General features: G+C 42.0%; 1 protein-coding gene across 35 annotated transcripts in view; it reads right to left on the bottom strand.

Moving 5' to 3' along the window:
• LOC141785328 (ankyrin-3-like) overlaps positions 1–15,877 on the bottom strand; it is a 147,999-nt gene that overhangs the window by 28,777 nt on the left and 103,345 nt on the right. For 16 of the 35 annotated variants that reach the window (XM_074663577.1, XM_074663573.1, XM_074663598.1 and 13 more), the window contains 14 exons: positions 12,813–12,915; positions 10,737–10,787; positions 9,806–9,912; positions 9,397–9,429; positions 6,979–7,203; positions 5,372–5,470; positions 3,199–3,353; positions 2,897–3,108; positions 2,612–2,819; positions 2,437–2,533; positions 2,130–2,358; positions 1,923–2,048; positions 562–684; positions 39–65 (listed from right to left, as the gene is read on the bottom strand). In XM_074663577.1, coding sequence (XP_074519678.1) covers positions 39–65; positions 562–684; positions 1,923–2,048; positions 2,130–2,358; positions 2,437–2,533; positions 2,612–2,819; positions 2,897–3,108; positions 3,199–3,353; positions 5,372–5,470; positions 6,979–7,203; positions 9,397–9,429; positions 9,806–9,912; positions 10,737–10,787; positions 12,813–12,915 — 1,795 coding nt within the window. The remainder of the gene's footprint in view (positions 1–38; positions 66–561; positions 685–1,922; positions 2,049–2,129; positions 2,359–2,436; positions 2,534–2,611; positions 2,820–2,896; positions 3,109–3,198; positions 3,354–5,371; positions 5,471–6,978; positions 7,204–9,396; positions 9,430–9,805; positions 9,913–10,736; positions 10,788–12,812; positions 12,916–15,877) is intronic. The other 19 variants (XM_074663592.1, XM_074663588.1, XM_074663591.1 and 16 more) reach the window with 10 other exon arrangements.

Here is a 15,877-nt window from a genome sequence, read left to right on the forward strand (position 1 = left end):
CGCAGAGGACAGCACATGGTGGGGAGGGTGTGATTTACCTCATCCTCGGCATCTGACTCCATTTCCTGGTTCCCAAGATGCATTGCAGAAACAGGGGGAGTAACATAATGGAAAGCAGGGGGGGAAAAGAAACATCAGGGTGTGAAAAAGGAGTGATCGACAGAAGCTCAGAAGAGAAGCCGATAAAGCAAACTCAGCAAACACAAATAAAAAAATAAAAAGGACTCGACAACAGAAAGGAAAGCAAAGCGGCGACACTCAGAAGCAAAGACAGCAAATGAATCAAGCCACAAAACGCCAGCCTGGTAATCAAAAAGCCCTCAGCCAGAAGCATGTCAAATCAAATGATAGAAAGGGACAAAACAAAACAGCCAATGGCGAGAATCCACTGCAAAGATAACCGGTTTAATAAACAGAGAAGCTGAAAACAGATAAAAGACACAGTGGCGGCAGTTTGGCCGGAGTCTTTCATCTATCAGAGTTATTGGGGCCGAAACTACCCTAACCATGAGTGTGTTTATGGAGGTGACAACAGAGAATGGTGAGTTGGCTCTGCCTTACCTTCTTCACCGCGGGCAGTGTGATGTTCAGGTTGCACACGGCAGTTTGAGGGAGACCTTTGATGGTCCGACATTCCTTTAGGAACGTAAGACGACCGCAGGGCTCCTGGCTGGGATCTCTCACCTGGAGATAGGACATGGGGTCTTTAATCACCTCAGATCTTTAACGTTTACCAACATACATGTCTGTGGGAGAGCACACTTCTTGTCCAATGTTTGTTGAAATTTTTTAGTCTATCTTCAGGTCATCATTTGTGAAACACTAGCCACGGTTACATGAGGAGTTTTTCGTCTTTCCGAATGGAATCTTTCCGAATGACTTTTCCAAAAACAATAGTTTACATGGAAAGGAATATTCCAATCTCTGGTCTACATGCGCCGCTGTAATCAAACAGAATTGTCAATGGGGCATGCGCAGAAAAACGTAAACATCACGTGATTTATCTAAGCTGGAGGACGACAGTTTGTTTATCCCGGTGTTGCGAGTTTTTCGTCCGTCCAGTCTTGAAATTATGTTCAGTTCTTTCAAAGTTTGGATCAAAAACAAACTTTCCGCAGCAGTCCAGTGCTGACGGCTCACCACCATTTTTAAAGTTGAGGAACGTCTCTTGTTGCGTCTTACGTCATATCTGAGCATGTGCTGAAAGAACGCACCCTGACAACTTTCCGTTTGAGTGGATACATGATACCTCAATCGGTTTGGGGAAAGGAATATTCCACCACTGTGAAACTGATTAAATGTCCATTCGAATTGGCACTTTTCTTTTGGAATGAGGTGTACACAAAGGTTAAATTCTTCCCGTTTGAGCAAATAAACCAAATGCAAGCGGAATATTTGGGTCCATGTATATGTGGCTAATGTCAGGATTAGAGCACACAGGTCTGCGCAGCAAGAAGCAGAGATGCCAATATCTCGTTTTTCATAATTTTTTGTTTTGCTTGGATATTTTCTTTCCTTGAGATTGAAAAGATAAAATATGAAATCTTACGTGTGAGGTTATGACACCACAGAAGACACAAGTTGTTTTTCTCTACATTCCTACAACAACAATGATCATATTTGGACTAAAATCACTTGACTTTTTTCTTCACTTGAAACATTTTTCTGCCTGATTTTGCAGCAATACACTAGTTATTCTGTAAAGAGTGTGGAAATGGTGTCTGGTCTAGTTTTTAGAATAACAGACTGAGCAGCAAATGATGCACCAGTATTGATCGTGAACATAAAGTCAACGGGTCGATCAATAATACGAGGTCACACATCGGTTTATGTAGGTTAAACCCTGTAGTTAAATGGATTAAAAGTTGGTGTGGGGAGTAGGGAAAAAAGCGCAAAGGATTATGGTAGATTTTTATTAGTACCTTGACACAGAAGGGCAAACGGTTTTCCTTGAAGGCGTAGAAGTTAAGAACCAACTGCTGCCCAGCTTTAGTCAGAGGAGCCAGGTTCCCATAACAATCCACGTAGATGGGCCGACCCTCCAGAACCTGAAAGAGCAGATCACAGGCGTCAACACAACATACATACAAAAGAAAGTCCAACAGGAGTGTTATTGTTCAATGACGAACCTCGATGTCTTTGCTCCTGGCCACCTCCTCGAAGTTCTCCTGCTGCTCCAAAGTCTTATCCACCTTATCGTCGGTCATACAGAAACATCTCAGCCTCGACTCCACTGGGTCGTTCATCTTTGCGAACACCACAAACTTGGCCATGTACGGCACACAGATGAGCTCCCTGTACAGCTGCGTGGCCAAGCCCACCGTCTCCGGGATCTGATGGCAGTCTGCTAACCAGAACCTGCACGGGTGTCGAGGAAAATCAGCGACTTTGCAGAAGGCGACAGATTCATTGTGCTCACACAAAAATGAGTCTTACCTGGCGGACACGTTGGTGGTGAAGGAGACGCAGTCGTTGACGAAGGTGAGGGGAGTGGTTCCTGTGATGTCTTCCCACTGCGCTGGAGACGTACCACCTGGAAGATACACAAAACATTTAAGCTCGCAAGGTTATTTTAACCATTAAAAAAAAGGACATTTGATCCTAAACACACCTGTGATGCTGCAGAGCAGACGCAGACACGGTGTGCAGTCTCCTTTGTAGCCGTTGCTAAGCCCCTCCCCTGAAAGAGGCGGGACTGGAATCGTCATCGTGATTGGTTTGTGGAACTTCCTCCTTCTGGGCTCCACGGTCACGATTGGGCTGAAAGTCGCTCTGTTACCAAGGATTTTCTTGACCGTGTCATCAGGAACTGGCTGAGCCTGTTGGGAAAGAAGACATTAGTGTGTGTTTACACATGTGTGTGTTGTTTGTAGCTGTGGAGGAAGGATGGACTCACCTGTAGTCCCACTTTGATCTTCTTGGTCAAAGCCCCCTCAGGGAAGGACGCTTGAACCAATGGGACGCTCCGGCTGCACAGGGTCCCGCCCTCTGGTCCCATGTGATTTGTCTCCTGCCTGATTCGAGACACTACAGCAAAGTATTGTGGGAAATCCTTGGTGATGATGCGGCAGATTCTCTTCTTCTCCAGCTCGTCAGGACTGTCCAGCTCTGCAGGGCAGGAAGAAACGACACGTAAGGTTTAAATCTCCAAACATGCAGAATGATCTGACGTCGTAGCACTCTACGAAGTTGCTTCACCTTCATCCATCCCACTGAGCAGCTGCTTCAGGTCTTCAGTCTTGTAGTCGTACAGATGCTCCTTCCAGGATTCTCCGTTCTCACTGCGCAGAAGGATCAGCTCCCTCTCCTGACCCCGCATCGAGCCAAAGTGTGGGATCTCCACTATCACAGGTCTGGTGGGTCAAAGGAATATGGGTTAATGGGTCGTGTTTAATAGACTTAAGACCAAAACAAAGTAAATCTTAATGTTTATATTTAAGATTAACTACTCTAGGACAGGGGATGGTTTCTTTTTCCTTTAACTACATGAAAGCCGTCATCTTAAGTCAAAGTTAAGAGTCAAATATGAATAATAATCCATAGTTCATTCTGCAGGTACAGTGAAATATGAGCCATGAAGGTCTCAGAGACAGACGGTACAAGTATAAATGAGCGTCTCATGATGACGTGATGATAGCGGTGGCCGTGCTGCACGTCAGCGGGACATTCAGAGTGCACGTGATAGCTCGATGTGACTCGACAAGACAGATGAAATGAAAGGAGGAGGACTGAGAGGAGAAAGCTGCACAGCCCTTATTCAGACAAGGCATGAGAGCAACAGAAGACAGAAGGATGAATGTTCCTGAGCCTGAGGTCTCTCAGAGCTGAACACAACAGAGCCAGTGTGGCAAGTCAGAAGTGAAGACCTCTTAAAGGTCCTTTTTCCAGTCTGTGTGACAAGACATTTTTATCACACTGTGAAGTTCTTTCTGTCAACTTTGGCCAACTTATGAATAAATCTTATCGTACCCTTGAGGGAGACACTGAACCTTTGATGCACTCAGAAAGACCAGAGCAATACATCTGAATGAGCCTCCATATGTAAAACTCGTCAGATGTTATTTATGATTATTCAAAACAAAGTGAAAAGGTGACTTGTGCGGCATATTTACATGAGATTTCACCTGTTAGCAGCCTGGAAAATGTCAATGCTAACCAGTGCTAGGACTGGTGTTCCCTGAGAGCTGAGGGTAGGAAGGTGCTAGGAAGAGACAACATCGGCCTGTCCTTCCATACATCATTATGACGAATGTTTGAACTATCTCTGATAAGATAGACGAGCTAGCAATGCTAACCCAGCACCATAGGGGATACCAGAGGGAAGAGCTGCATCATGCTATTCACAGACAAGGCTAACAGAGCTAACACCCAACACAAACGCCACATCCATCTCAGTCCTGGACCCAACCAAGCTTTGAATTTCCCTTAAGGGAGAAAGACCATTCTATTCTATTCTATTCTATTCTATGTTTACATTTGGTGCCAATCTCTGCAGGCCCTCAAGCAGTTTTGAGGCTTTTCCTATGACGGTTGAAACTCATGAGGACACAGGGAAACGTCTGTAAAGGTCTAAAGAAAGTTTCCTTCTTCATTTCAAAGAACAGCTCAGACTGAAAAAAATCAATTTGTAGCTTTCTGTGGATCTTACAAGGTTTAAAAGAAATGATGCTTTTGAAAAGTAATACTCAGCTGACAACTCAAGACGACTGGGTCAAGAACCACAACACTAAATTGAAGGCAAGGTATACACACGGCTCTGCAAAGACTTCATGGTGTCAACAAGGCATCGTGGATCAATCAAACACTTCATTCAAACATTTCTTGAAATAAATCAGACAAACGCTGTGGGATGACATAAAGAACTGATCTCAAAGGTGGAGGAACGTAAGAGCGTTCATGAGAAGCAGGATGATGCTCAGCTTGAGGAGGAAAAGGCTCATGCCCAACAAGCGCAGTCCAGTCCAAACAGCCAATCAAAACCTTTACTTTCAGTGACATCAGAGGCTCGCTGAAAGCTTCTGAAATAAAAAGGACGATGGTTTCTAAAATGAAAGTAACTGTAATGAGTTCAAAGCAGTTTCTTGTAGTTTTAGGAAGAACTTGTAAACTTTTGTTTCGTGGACCCATCATCTTCTGACTTTAAGCTTGAGGAGGTAAAAACTTCTTCCCTCTGCCACAGACGTCTTCCCAAAACTACAGGCGACCGTGTAACAGTAATGCTGTGTCCTAACAAATCAAAGTCAACAGAGATGGGTAAAAGAATCCATCAGCATGAATCAGCCCCGGTCATGTAGTTTCCTGGGAGGTGGGAGGTACAGACGGGTAAGGAGCAAAAGAGGGTGAGGATGGGGGAGCTATGTTTGGTTCCTACCCAACAAATCTAGTTCCTCTGGGTCCCAGCTGAAGCACTGGACTAACCAGGCTCTCGCCTTCATTAAGGGCTGGCAGCTTTCTGGGAAGATGTAGTTTACTGTCCGCAAGATATGAAACACACATGCACCCACAGTCACACACACACAACACACACTTTGAGAGTCAGTAAAGCACACACCACTGAGAGCTACTTTTAAAGGTCCCACATCATGGAAAACAGTTCCTGACTGTTGGAAAGTTGATTATCTTGGCTCCTGTGGTGATGTCACAACAGGAGTTTGCATTGTTCGGTATAAATTCAAAACCACTCCTTCTCTGTCAGCTTTTCCACTTCCTCTTCCGCTAATGTTGCGATCCACTGACATGACAAGTCAGTATAAATAGCTCAAATTCTAACATACCACTCAGTGACATGCTGTTGTAACTGAAGCTGTAAGAGTACTTCCTGTTTCGGGTCAGATTCTGGATCAAATGCGTAGTAGTAGCATGAGTTCTCCAGGAGTGCTTGCCATGTTTGATGTTTTTCCACCTCTGCATCTCCCAGACAAAATTTAGGCAGCCAATCAACACCAAGCCTTAGCCCCGCCCCCTCAGATCACCACATAGCTCATGACATTAAAGTGATACTCCGGGATGCGACAAGTTGGGTCCTATCACAAGGTTTAGGGCAGAAATTACCCCTACAGCAGTGTTTTTGTGCAGCAGAAGCCCAGGGCGCACGCACCAAACACCCCCTCCCTGCTCCTCTGCTGGTTTCCTCTGCACTCAGACGGGGCCATATTTTACTTGACCAAAAACACAAATAAACGGACTCCCACCGAAAAAATCTGATATCAGTCTGCATTCACGCTTTATTTAGAGAATTTTCAGCGCATTACTTTCACACAAAAACACTGCTAAATAAGGCTCCCAGAGTATCACTTTAAAGACTGAGAGGCTGCAGATCCTTCACAGAGGCTGAATTTGTTCGTTTTTGTGGCAAATTAATTCGAAAAGTTGCTTCACCTGGCCAAATCTGTGAATAGTTAAAAACACCATCATATGGGACCTTTACATCAGGGATAATATTCTTATCTGTTCCTCAAAATAGTCATATATGACTTCGGTGAAAGCACATGAGTCTGAAAACTAAAAGCGTACTGAAGCTCCTAAAAGTTTACTGAAAATCTCAACTGGTGTTTAACAGCTCGATACACTTTCAAAACTTTGAGTTTAAAAACAAGAAGTCTGAAGATGCTTTTTGACTCTGCAAAACCATCACACAGAGCAGGCTATTTGATTGAATTTCGGCAATAATTGGATAAACTGAACAAGAATGATCAGCTGAGACATCTGCAGCTGCATCTGTTAACAAAGTTGTCTTTCCTTTGCTGAAGAAAAACACGCACTTCAACAGTTTCTCTCCAACTGCAAATCAAACAGCAGGTCTTACACCTCAACAAGCGCGTACACACATTCACACTTGTAAATATAAACGCTGATGGCTGGAAAATGGGGATGGCGAGAAGCAGAAGGAAGGAGATGTCAAGAAACTGAACACAGTGCAGAGAAATAAAGCAAACTGTAAGACAGGTGTGAAAGTTGCAAAGAATGACGAAGACTCACCCGAGGAACTGAGCTCCCGCTGGGCCGACCTCGACCAGTCTGCTGGCCAGACCTTCTCCTTCCACCATCGGAGGAGGCGACGCCAGCTTGTGTTTCTTAACCAGCCTGCAGGTGATCCTGGTGGGCGCCGTGCACTTCCTGGGCGGGATGATGATCCGCATGCCGTTGTGGCGGCTTCCTCTCATGGAGCCACCTCTGGCGTCGACCATGAAGCTGACTAGGAACCTGAGAGGAAGCGGAAAGGATGGTGACAGGGTGAGGAGGCAGGAGAAGCATGTAGGGAGGAGATAACCAGAGAAAAGGAGGACAGAACACAGAAAAGAAATGGGATAAAAAGTAAAAAAGACGTCAGTTTGTATGGAGAGAAAACGGCTTTAGTTGAGGTGAAGTCCTTTCCATGCTTTGATCCTCAAATCACACTGAGAATAGGTGAGAGGGAGGAGAGGAGAGATTAAGGAAGGAGGAAGAATTGAGGAGATTTCTGTGTTGGCTTCAGCTTCACTTAAGAAAAGACTGGGTGGCTGACAGAGCATCAGCTGCTTTTTAATCTGCTGACTCTTCCTGCTTTACTCTCCACCCCAGCTCCTTCTTTCTCTTGTGTCTGATTTTGTCTTATGAGTGTCATATGATCCTTCTATGAGTCTTTGCTGATGCTCTCCCTGCCTTAGGAGGTGTGCTCTCCCTGCTTTTTCTTGAAGCTTTGGCCCATCTGCATCTCACTGTAGCGCCATACTGCAAAATTTGCTTCTTGCACGCAAACGTTTCAACACAAGTGGTCCTTATTGACTTATTTATGAAGCATGTATGAAAAAGCTGACACGCCAACACAGAAGCCTCTTGAATAATGTGTGTTTCACCTCCGTGTGTAGAGGAAGTCTTTGTGTAACTGTTTAAAACTGAAAAAAAACACACCAAATCTCTCACACACACACATAAAATCCAAACCATGCATTTTGGGGATCAATATGTTGTGTTAGTTTTTATGAATCTGTGAAACAAATGATAAAAGTGTAAATGTAATTTTGCAAAACTGTGTCCTTCAGTATGAGCACAAACTCACACATTTATACAGGGTGGGCTAAAAAGATTTACTCATCGTATATCTATTTTTTTTGCTTAGCTTTTGTCCTAGAAACTTAAAATTTTGGATAGTTTCTCTTAAAAGGCATAGCTTTTGATGTACCTGAGTACCTGGTATCAAAGGGTAAGCGTGACCAGATTGTGGCCTTGAAGGAGGCTGGACTGACAACAATGCAAATCATGAAAAAAGTGAATGTTTGTCGTAAGACTTTCTACAACGTCATGAAACGATACAAGGAGACCGGAAATACCAGCAGCGAGCCAATCCCTGGAAGAAAACGTTCAGTCCGGACCAAAAGGGTTGTTGAGATGGTGAGGAAGAGAATCCAAAGGAATCCTCGCAGGAGCACGAGGGCAACAACAAAGGAAGTGAACATCTCAAGAACTTCACTGAGAAGAATCGTCAAACAAGATCTCAGACTGAAAGCACGAAAAATGCAACACAGACGACTGATTTCAGCCGCTTCTAAGAAAAAACGTCTCGAAAGGGGGAAAAGGATGTTGCAGGAGATCACTGGAGTCATGGTGTGGGCTGCTGTTGCATATGGTGGCTCAAAGTCTCCTTTGGTCTTCCTTCAGGAGGGTGTGAAAGTGAACAGCCAGGTGAACCTTCAAATGCTTGAAGAAAAAGTGTTGCCTTGGTGAACCAATGCATTTGGAAACCAGCTCACACATCCAATGTCACACAGGCCTGGTGCAAGCAGCACTTTCCTGGCTTCCGTGGCGTCCGTCAAATCCGGACATCAATCCAATGGACTTTGCAGTCTAGTCTATCCTGGAGAGGGAGGTCTCAAGAGTATCTCACAGCAGCTCTGATGAAGTCATGGTCAAACTTGATGCAGAGACAGTGCCAGGTCGTCTCCAGGCTATGATAAAGACAAAGGGCGGCCATATTGAGATGTGAATCTTTATGGTGACAGAGAATAAAGAATAGAATCTGTGTTCAATGTTTGTTGTGTTTGTCTGCAAGCATTTTTGGATAGTGCGGAAAAAACGATGGGTGAATCTGGGTAAATCTTTCTGGCCCACCCTGTATTTGTGACAAATTAAACAAAAAGTTGTTCTGCTGTTGGATAGAAAAAAAACGTGTGGAGGTCCAGGTGTGACTCAGGTGCAACCCACATCGTTTAAACCTCTGCAAAGTCACATTCAGGTCAGTTAGAGGAAGAAGTACAACATAAAAGAAACCCCACACAACCAAACCACTTTGTGTCAAGTCTGTGTGTGAGGAGAGCAAACACAGATGTTATGAGTGAGGAGGAAGGGTGTGACGTCAGAAGAAACACAAAACAAAAGAAGTGTCGGTGATAAAGAGGGCAACCAATCACAGTCAATCACCTGCTGTCGTACTGCGGGAGCGGAGAGGAAAAACTGCAGGGGGGACATGTCAACATCAGATTCATTTCCATATTGAGGTGAGTCACAGGTTGAGTTTCTCTCAGACAGCCAATCATGAGGTGTGAACTTATCCAGTTTTGGAAATTAGAGCCAAGTCCTGCATCTTTCAACAGTCGCCTTGGGCAGTAACTAAAAACATGTTGACTACAGAAATGAGGGGAGAGCATCTTTGGCGTTCAAGCTAATTTTAAGAAACAGAAACCGAGACAGAACCAGGGCAGAAAGGAGCTGAGAGAGAAATAAGACACAGAGAAGAGGATCGACAGAGAATACTGAACAGGAAGAGGAAACAGTTTCTCTGATCCTCGTCTTTATCCTCTCATCCACTCATCCTGTCAGTAACACTTACCCAGAGTGTATCGGCGAGGAGACGAGGTTGACGTTATCCAGAGCGTCTGCGGTCCAGCTGTACCTCCTCAGAGAGTCGTTGTCCAGGTCCTTAGCTGCTGCCAGATGCTGCAGAGGACAAGACAAGGTTATCAGACGGGATGTGTGCATTGATTTTTAAGCGGAGGGGTTTAAAAAGTTATATGTGCTTCAAAATCAAAATGTGGAGGATGAAAACAGTAAATGGTCTTGGATCCATGCATCAAAAAATCAAAGAAGGAATGAGAATGGATATGTAAACTTAAGACAAATATCATATCTTCTTCATCTGTCTTTTTCCTTCACGTAGCAGGAGCAAGCTTTGATTCAAGATCACAACGCTGATGCTTTCTGTCCTATTTTAGTCACAACTCCTCTGGGAGAGAAAAGGCATCACTACGAGAGCCTCTCACAGGTTTAATGGCTGAGTCATAACAAGATGAAGCTCAGGAAAATCGCTTTCCAAACTCAGAAATTCATGGCTCAGAGGATGGACTAAAAAGAACTTTAAGTGACCCCAAAATAATGCAAAATGAAACGTTTACATTCTAAGACAAAAACCTTGCATGTATCAAATTTAAGGCAAGCTATTTCTCTGACTTCAAAGTTGTGACTGAGAAATGTGTAGCAGTCAAAACTCAGGCTTCCTTTTGGATGAATCATCCTTTAAAACATGTGGTTAAACACAAGTTATACTACAGTCTACATAACAGTGCCAATGCCTTGTCATTTGGCAGTCCACTGCAGGAAAAAACATGGCATGAGTTCACACATTTTAAAATACTAAATACCAAACATAACTCAAGATGATGTAAAAAGAAAAAAAACACATCAAGTGACTGAAAAAAGACGTCTGTATGGCAGATTTACTCATGCATGGATGCAAAGATTGCACAATGGCTGTAAAAATCTACCTTATTGTGTTCTCTGTGCTCAACAATGAAAGACCTTTCCTTACAGAGCATCTGCAGCAGCAGCAGCATGAAGGAGACAAGTTGTTATTTAGAGGAAGAAATCATATAATCATGTTTCTTTGAAGTTCTCCCTGAATGACTGCATGTCTCACTTTACTTTAACAGCACAGTCTGTTCACGCTTACAGACACTAAATTACATGAAGAGAAGAGCGAGTCCTGACGCCTTAGAGGGTCTTTATTTTCTGTTCGTCCTGATCATTTGTCCACAAGCACTCAGATATATAATTTAATCCCAATGGATTGAATATTTCATTTAGCTAACTCAGACCTCACATGGAACCGAACTCAGGCCATCTTCGTTATGTCGTAGTAAATGCAGGATTAAATAGTTAGCATCTTAACATAGTATAAAGCTACTGAAGCTAGATAAAAATACACTAATACTCTCATTTAGTTGCATTATATTGAGTTACATAGCTTAACACTATGGTTGGTTGGTTACGCTAGGTTATGCTAGGTTACACTTTCTTACACCATGTTAAGTTTGGTAAGGTTAATGCTGCGTCAATTGATGCTACATTAGATTACGCAATGTTTGGTTGCGCTACGCTAGGTCACACTACGTTAGATTACATAATGTTAGTTTACACTTTTTTATGTTTTGCTATGCTAGGGTTGGCGACATTTGATAAATACACAAATGAGGAGTTAGCATCTTAACGTAGTATAATGCTACTGAAGCTAAAAAACAATACACTAAGCTACACAAAAATATGTTTAACTACCCTATGCTAGGCAGGATTCAGTAAAATTATGATAGGTTCAAATTTTTTAGTTACATTATATTGAGTTACATTACATAACACAATGTTTGGTTACGCTAAGTTACACATTCTTGCGTCATGTTAAGTTTGGTTAGGTTAATTCTACATCAATTGATGCTACATTAGATTATGCTATGTTTGGTTGCACAGCACCAGGTCGCACTACATTGGATTACACCATGTTATGTTTCCCTATGCTAGATTAAGCTACATTAAGTAAATACACCATTTAGGAGTTAGCATCTTTATATAATATAAAGCTACTGAAGCTAAATAATGATACACTAAGCTACGCAGAAGTATGCTAAACTACTCTATGCTAGGCAAAGTTAAGTAAAACGGTGTTAAGTTCAATTTAAGTTACCTTATATTGAGTTACATAGCGTAACACTATGTTTGATTACGCTAGGTTACGCTACGTTATGCTAGTTTACAGCTTCTTCTGCTATGTTAAGCTTGGTTTGGTTTATGCAACGTCAATTGATGCTACATTAGATTACACTATGTTTGGTTGCGCTACACCTGGTCACACTAGGTTAGATTACACTATATAGCATTACGCTATGCTAGGTTAAGCTACATTAAGTTACCCTACATTAAATTAAATTATACTACATTAAATTACACTACAGTGAGTTACACCTCATTAAGTGACGTTACATCAAGGTTGCACTATGTTAAGTTATGCTAAGTTAAGTAATGCTATGCTAAGATACACCACATTAAGTTATGCTACATTTAGTTGCATTACACTAAGTTACACTACTTTAAGTTATACTAAGCTACGTTTTTCTAAGGTAAGTAATGCTACATTAAGTTATGCTTTGCTAAGTTACGCTACTTTGAGTTAGGCTACATCAAGTTACATCACATTATGCTACATTGGGTTACGCTAGGTTAAGTTTCATTCAATTACATTAAATACAATTAAACTACAATGTTAAATTCTGCTTCATGAAGTCACGCTATGTCAGGTTAAGGTATGGTTTCATTTTTTTTTATATTGTGTTGCACCTTCAGAATCAGTGTAATGTCAACATTCTAGTAGTTTTAACCAACTGTAACAGGATTGGTAGTCTCTATGTCAACACTGACTCAGGTGTCAAAGCATTGGTGATAAATTCACCATGACAGCCTGAAGCTCCCAGGAGACAAACTATTATGAAGTTAGAGACCTGTGGATTCCTCAAAGAAAGGATCTTAAAAGAGAAACTTAAGGACAAATAAAAGAGATGAAACAGCGTACGTACCATCTCCTTGTTGGTTGTGAGCATCTCCTCGATCATCATGCTGTCCCGCGTGAACGAGCTCCGGTTCAGCGTGTTGGACCTATCAGAACTGAAGGAACGCAGGCTTGGTGTGGTTGCCGCAGAAGTCACGGATTACCAAGACAACAGTCACAATGATGGAGAGGGAGAGGTGAGGAGGGGGAGGAGGAGGAGGAGGAGGTGGAGGAGGAAGGGAGTGGGAGTAAGGGGGGAATGAAAGTGAACAGAAAAAACAAACATAAACACATTAAATGCATGCAGCTTCCAGGAACCTGACTGTATGCCACCAGAGAAAACAAAAACCAACAAGGCAATAAAAGAACAGAGTTTTCCAAATCAGAGCCCAGAGCTGGAAACAAAAGGCTATTAATTTCTCTGAGGCAACAAAACACATCTGAAGAAACTCAACTCTGTGGAAATCCAGATGCTCATGGACTTAAAGCCCTGGATGCTTTTCCTAATAACTGCTCTTACAACATGAGACGACTGGGTTTGATACAATCAAACAACGACTTAATATTTCGCAACTGTTGGAAAATGAGCTTTTTATCTTTAGCATTTCGGCTACATGTACACAATTAAAAAAACCTGAAAGCCTGAGTGATGCAGAGTAGATAATGAGAGTGAAACATGGATGCATTCTGCATCACACTCATCTTTTGATGATACATGCATTAAAAACTGAGCAAAAGATGCTTAATTCTCCGTCTCACTACATCCGTCTGTGACTTTGTGCTGTGCTGCTGTTTGTGATGAGGCTCAAATGTTTATGAGGCAAATAAAGAGCATTCCTGAGTGATGACACATGATGAAATGTTTTTCCTTCAGCATCTTACAGCAGAGCTGTTTGCTCTACATGTGTAAAGGGATGTGAATAAATTAGCCAGTGCTCAGTGGAAACAAAACAAAACAAAACAGTGACTGTAAATTACAAAAACTTAGAGCCAAGGAAGGCTGTGAAAACAATATGTGCTGTGATCCTCATGTCAAAATGAAAAACAAGTGATTTAAAAAATGGAAATGTCCTTTCAGCAGTTTTTGATTTAACTGAAACAATAAAAAGGAAAAGAAAAACTCATTTTTTTGTTTTATCCGTTGATTTTGAAGACTAAGGATTTCTTCTTAAAAGCCATTTGGCAAATTAGGGCCTGTGTCCATTGACATGTTTTGTTAACTTTTTTGTTGGGTTGAATGAGGCCTTTGAACACCTACAGTGATGCAAATAAATGGCATGAAATTGCGAAAAAAGGGAAATTTGGATCCAAACCTTGTCTGTATAATTGTTGTCTTTGTAGTTTTTATGTCTTTTGTCATAAAGAACCAGGTGCTGAGACAGGAACACAACCAAGCAGTCCGCCATGTTGAATGTTTTGGTATGTGATGTGTCCACAATGAGCGAATTGATTGGTCACTTGTGGCAAGTGAAACTTTGGAAAAATCAACCTTGGTCTGAAAAAAATAAAAGCAGCAATTTCAGCGAAATAGCTTGAATGCTTGCAGTGAAAAACAGTAGGTTTGAAAAAAAAAACCTGCAAAATATTTTCATGACAAAAATGCGTCTGATGTGCAAAGGGCTTAAATGGCACAGTCTGTTTCAAAGCCTCTTGGTTTTGGTGCCCCCTTGTGGTCAAAGATGTTGGAAGCTGAACTGCATGGTAAAAAAGCTGCAAATGGACACAGGCCCTTGTGTTTTAGAACATATAGCTTTGTAAAACTGTTATTTAGTTAAATACCATGAGATAAGAAATTAGCTTCAGGTTTGAGCCTCTAATTTGTTAAATGAAAAAATAAACAAATTAAAATCAGAACTCTGGTAAAATCTGTCGCTGTGAGCTGTTAGCGAACAAAATTTAATTTTTTTATTTCAAAGTATTTTTATGATTAAAAATACTGTTAATGTTTGTAAATGCACATTCTTTCCCATTATAAAATGTACATATCTTACATCTACAGTGAGATTATTCTGCACTGTCTGTTTTTTACGACTCTAAACTGATGAAGGCAAACTCGTTGCCCGCAGTCTGATCAGTTCAGGTCCCTGGAAGCTCGATGAACTCCACACAGAAACCAAAATGATGCAAAGCTTCACCTTTGTGGCCAACCCACAAAGACCCAGGCATTATTAATCAAACAGTGACTAAAAGCAGAAACACAGCAGGCTGTTGTCTTCAAGCAGCAGAAAGAGGACAAAGAAACAACACGAGTGAACCACAGAACACCACACAGAGCCTGATGCTACCACACAAATCATAAAGACTGGTCAAAATCATTAAGTTAGTTCAACATACAGTAAATGTGTTTCACACTGGATCACAGAGTCATGATATCGGAGTCTAGGGGTGTGAGGGGAGGGACGGGAAGGGGTGAGGGGAGGTGGGGGAGACCTTTTCATGCCTTTAGTCTTACCTGACTTTGGGACTAACATAAAGAACGGACATGAGGAGAGAATAAGAGATCATGAACAAACACAGGAGAGGTGCAGAGAGGAGAAAAGCCAGAGCAGAGGTGCAGGTTGGTAGTACGATGCTGGATTCTGCCAAACGACTCAGACTTACATGAAAATATCAGTTTTATACCTCAATGAATCAGAGTTTTAGAGCAGACTTTTCAAATCGTACTTTATCCTTAAAGTTGTATCCTTAAAATCCCATTTCCCCCTTACTATGTTTTTTTTTAAAAGGAAAATTACAAATTTTATTAGTTGCTTTTGAAATGAAAAACTACTAGGTGTTATCTTTTGCTGATTATGAAGTGTTAAGGTGTATTAAAGAAACAACAAATCCTGAAAACCTCTTGAAACCCTGGAAACAAACATTTATTTTAACTAACATAAAGATTAATCCATTTCCAATCTGAGTGAGCTCAAAGTGTTTGAGCCTGATCTCAGCGGGGAAACAATAATTAGTTAAATCAATGCTAGGCTCTGAATGATCTCACACACACTGTCACACACTCACACACACGCTCCAACAGTGCGTGTTGATGTAACCCAGTGCTCAAGGCCACTGAATCGAACCTGTTTCTCATTTCCCGTGGCGCGCTGTCCC

This window comes from Halichoeres trimaculatus, unplaced genomic scaffold (assembly GCF_033239565.1).
Source record: "Halichoeres trimaculatus isolate MK-OKI-2021-1 unplaced genomic scaffold, fHalTri1.1 fHalTri1_scaffold_23, whole genome shotgun sequence".
Classification (NCBI taxonomy): domain Eukaryota; kingdom Metazoa; phylum Chordata; class Actinopteri; order Labriformes; family Labridae; genus Halichoeres; species Halichoeres trimaculatus.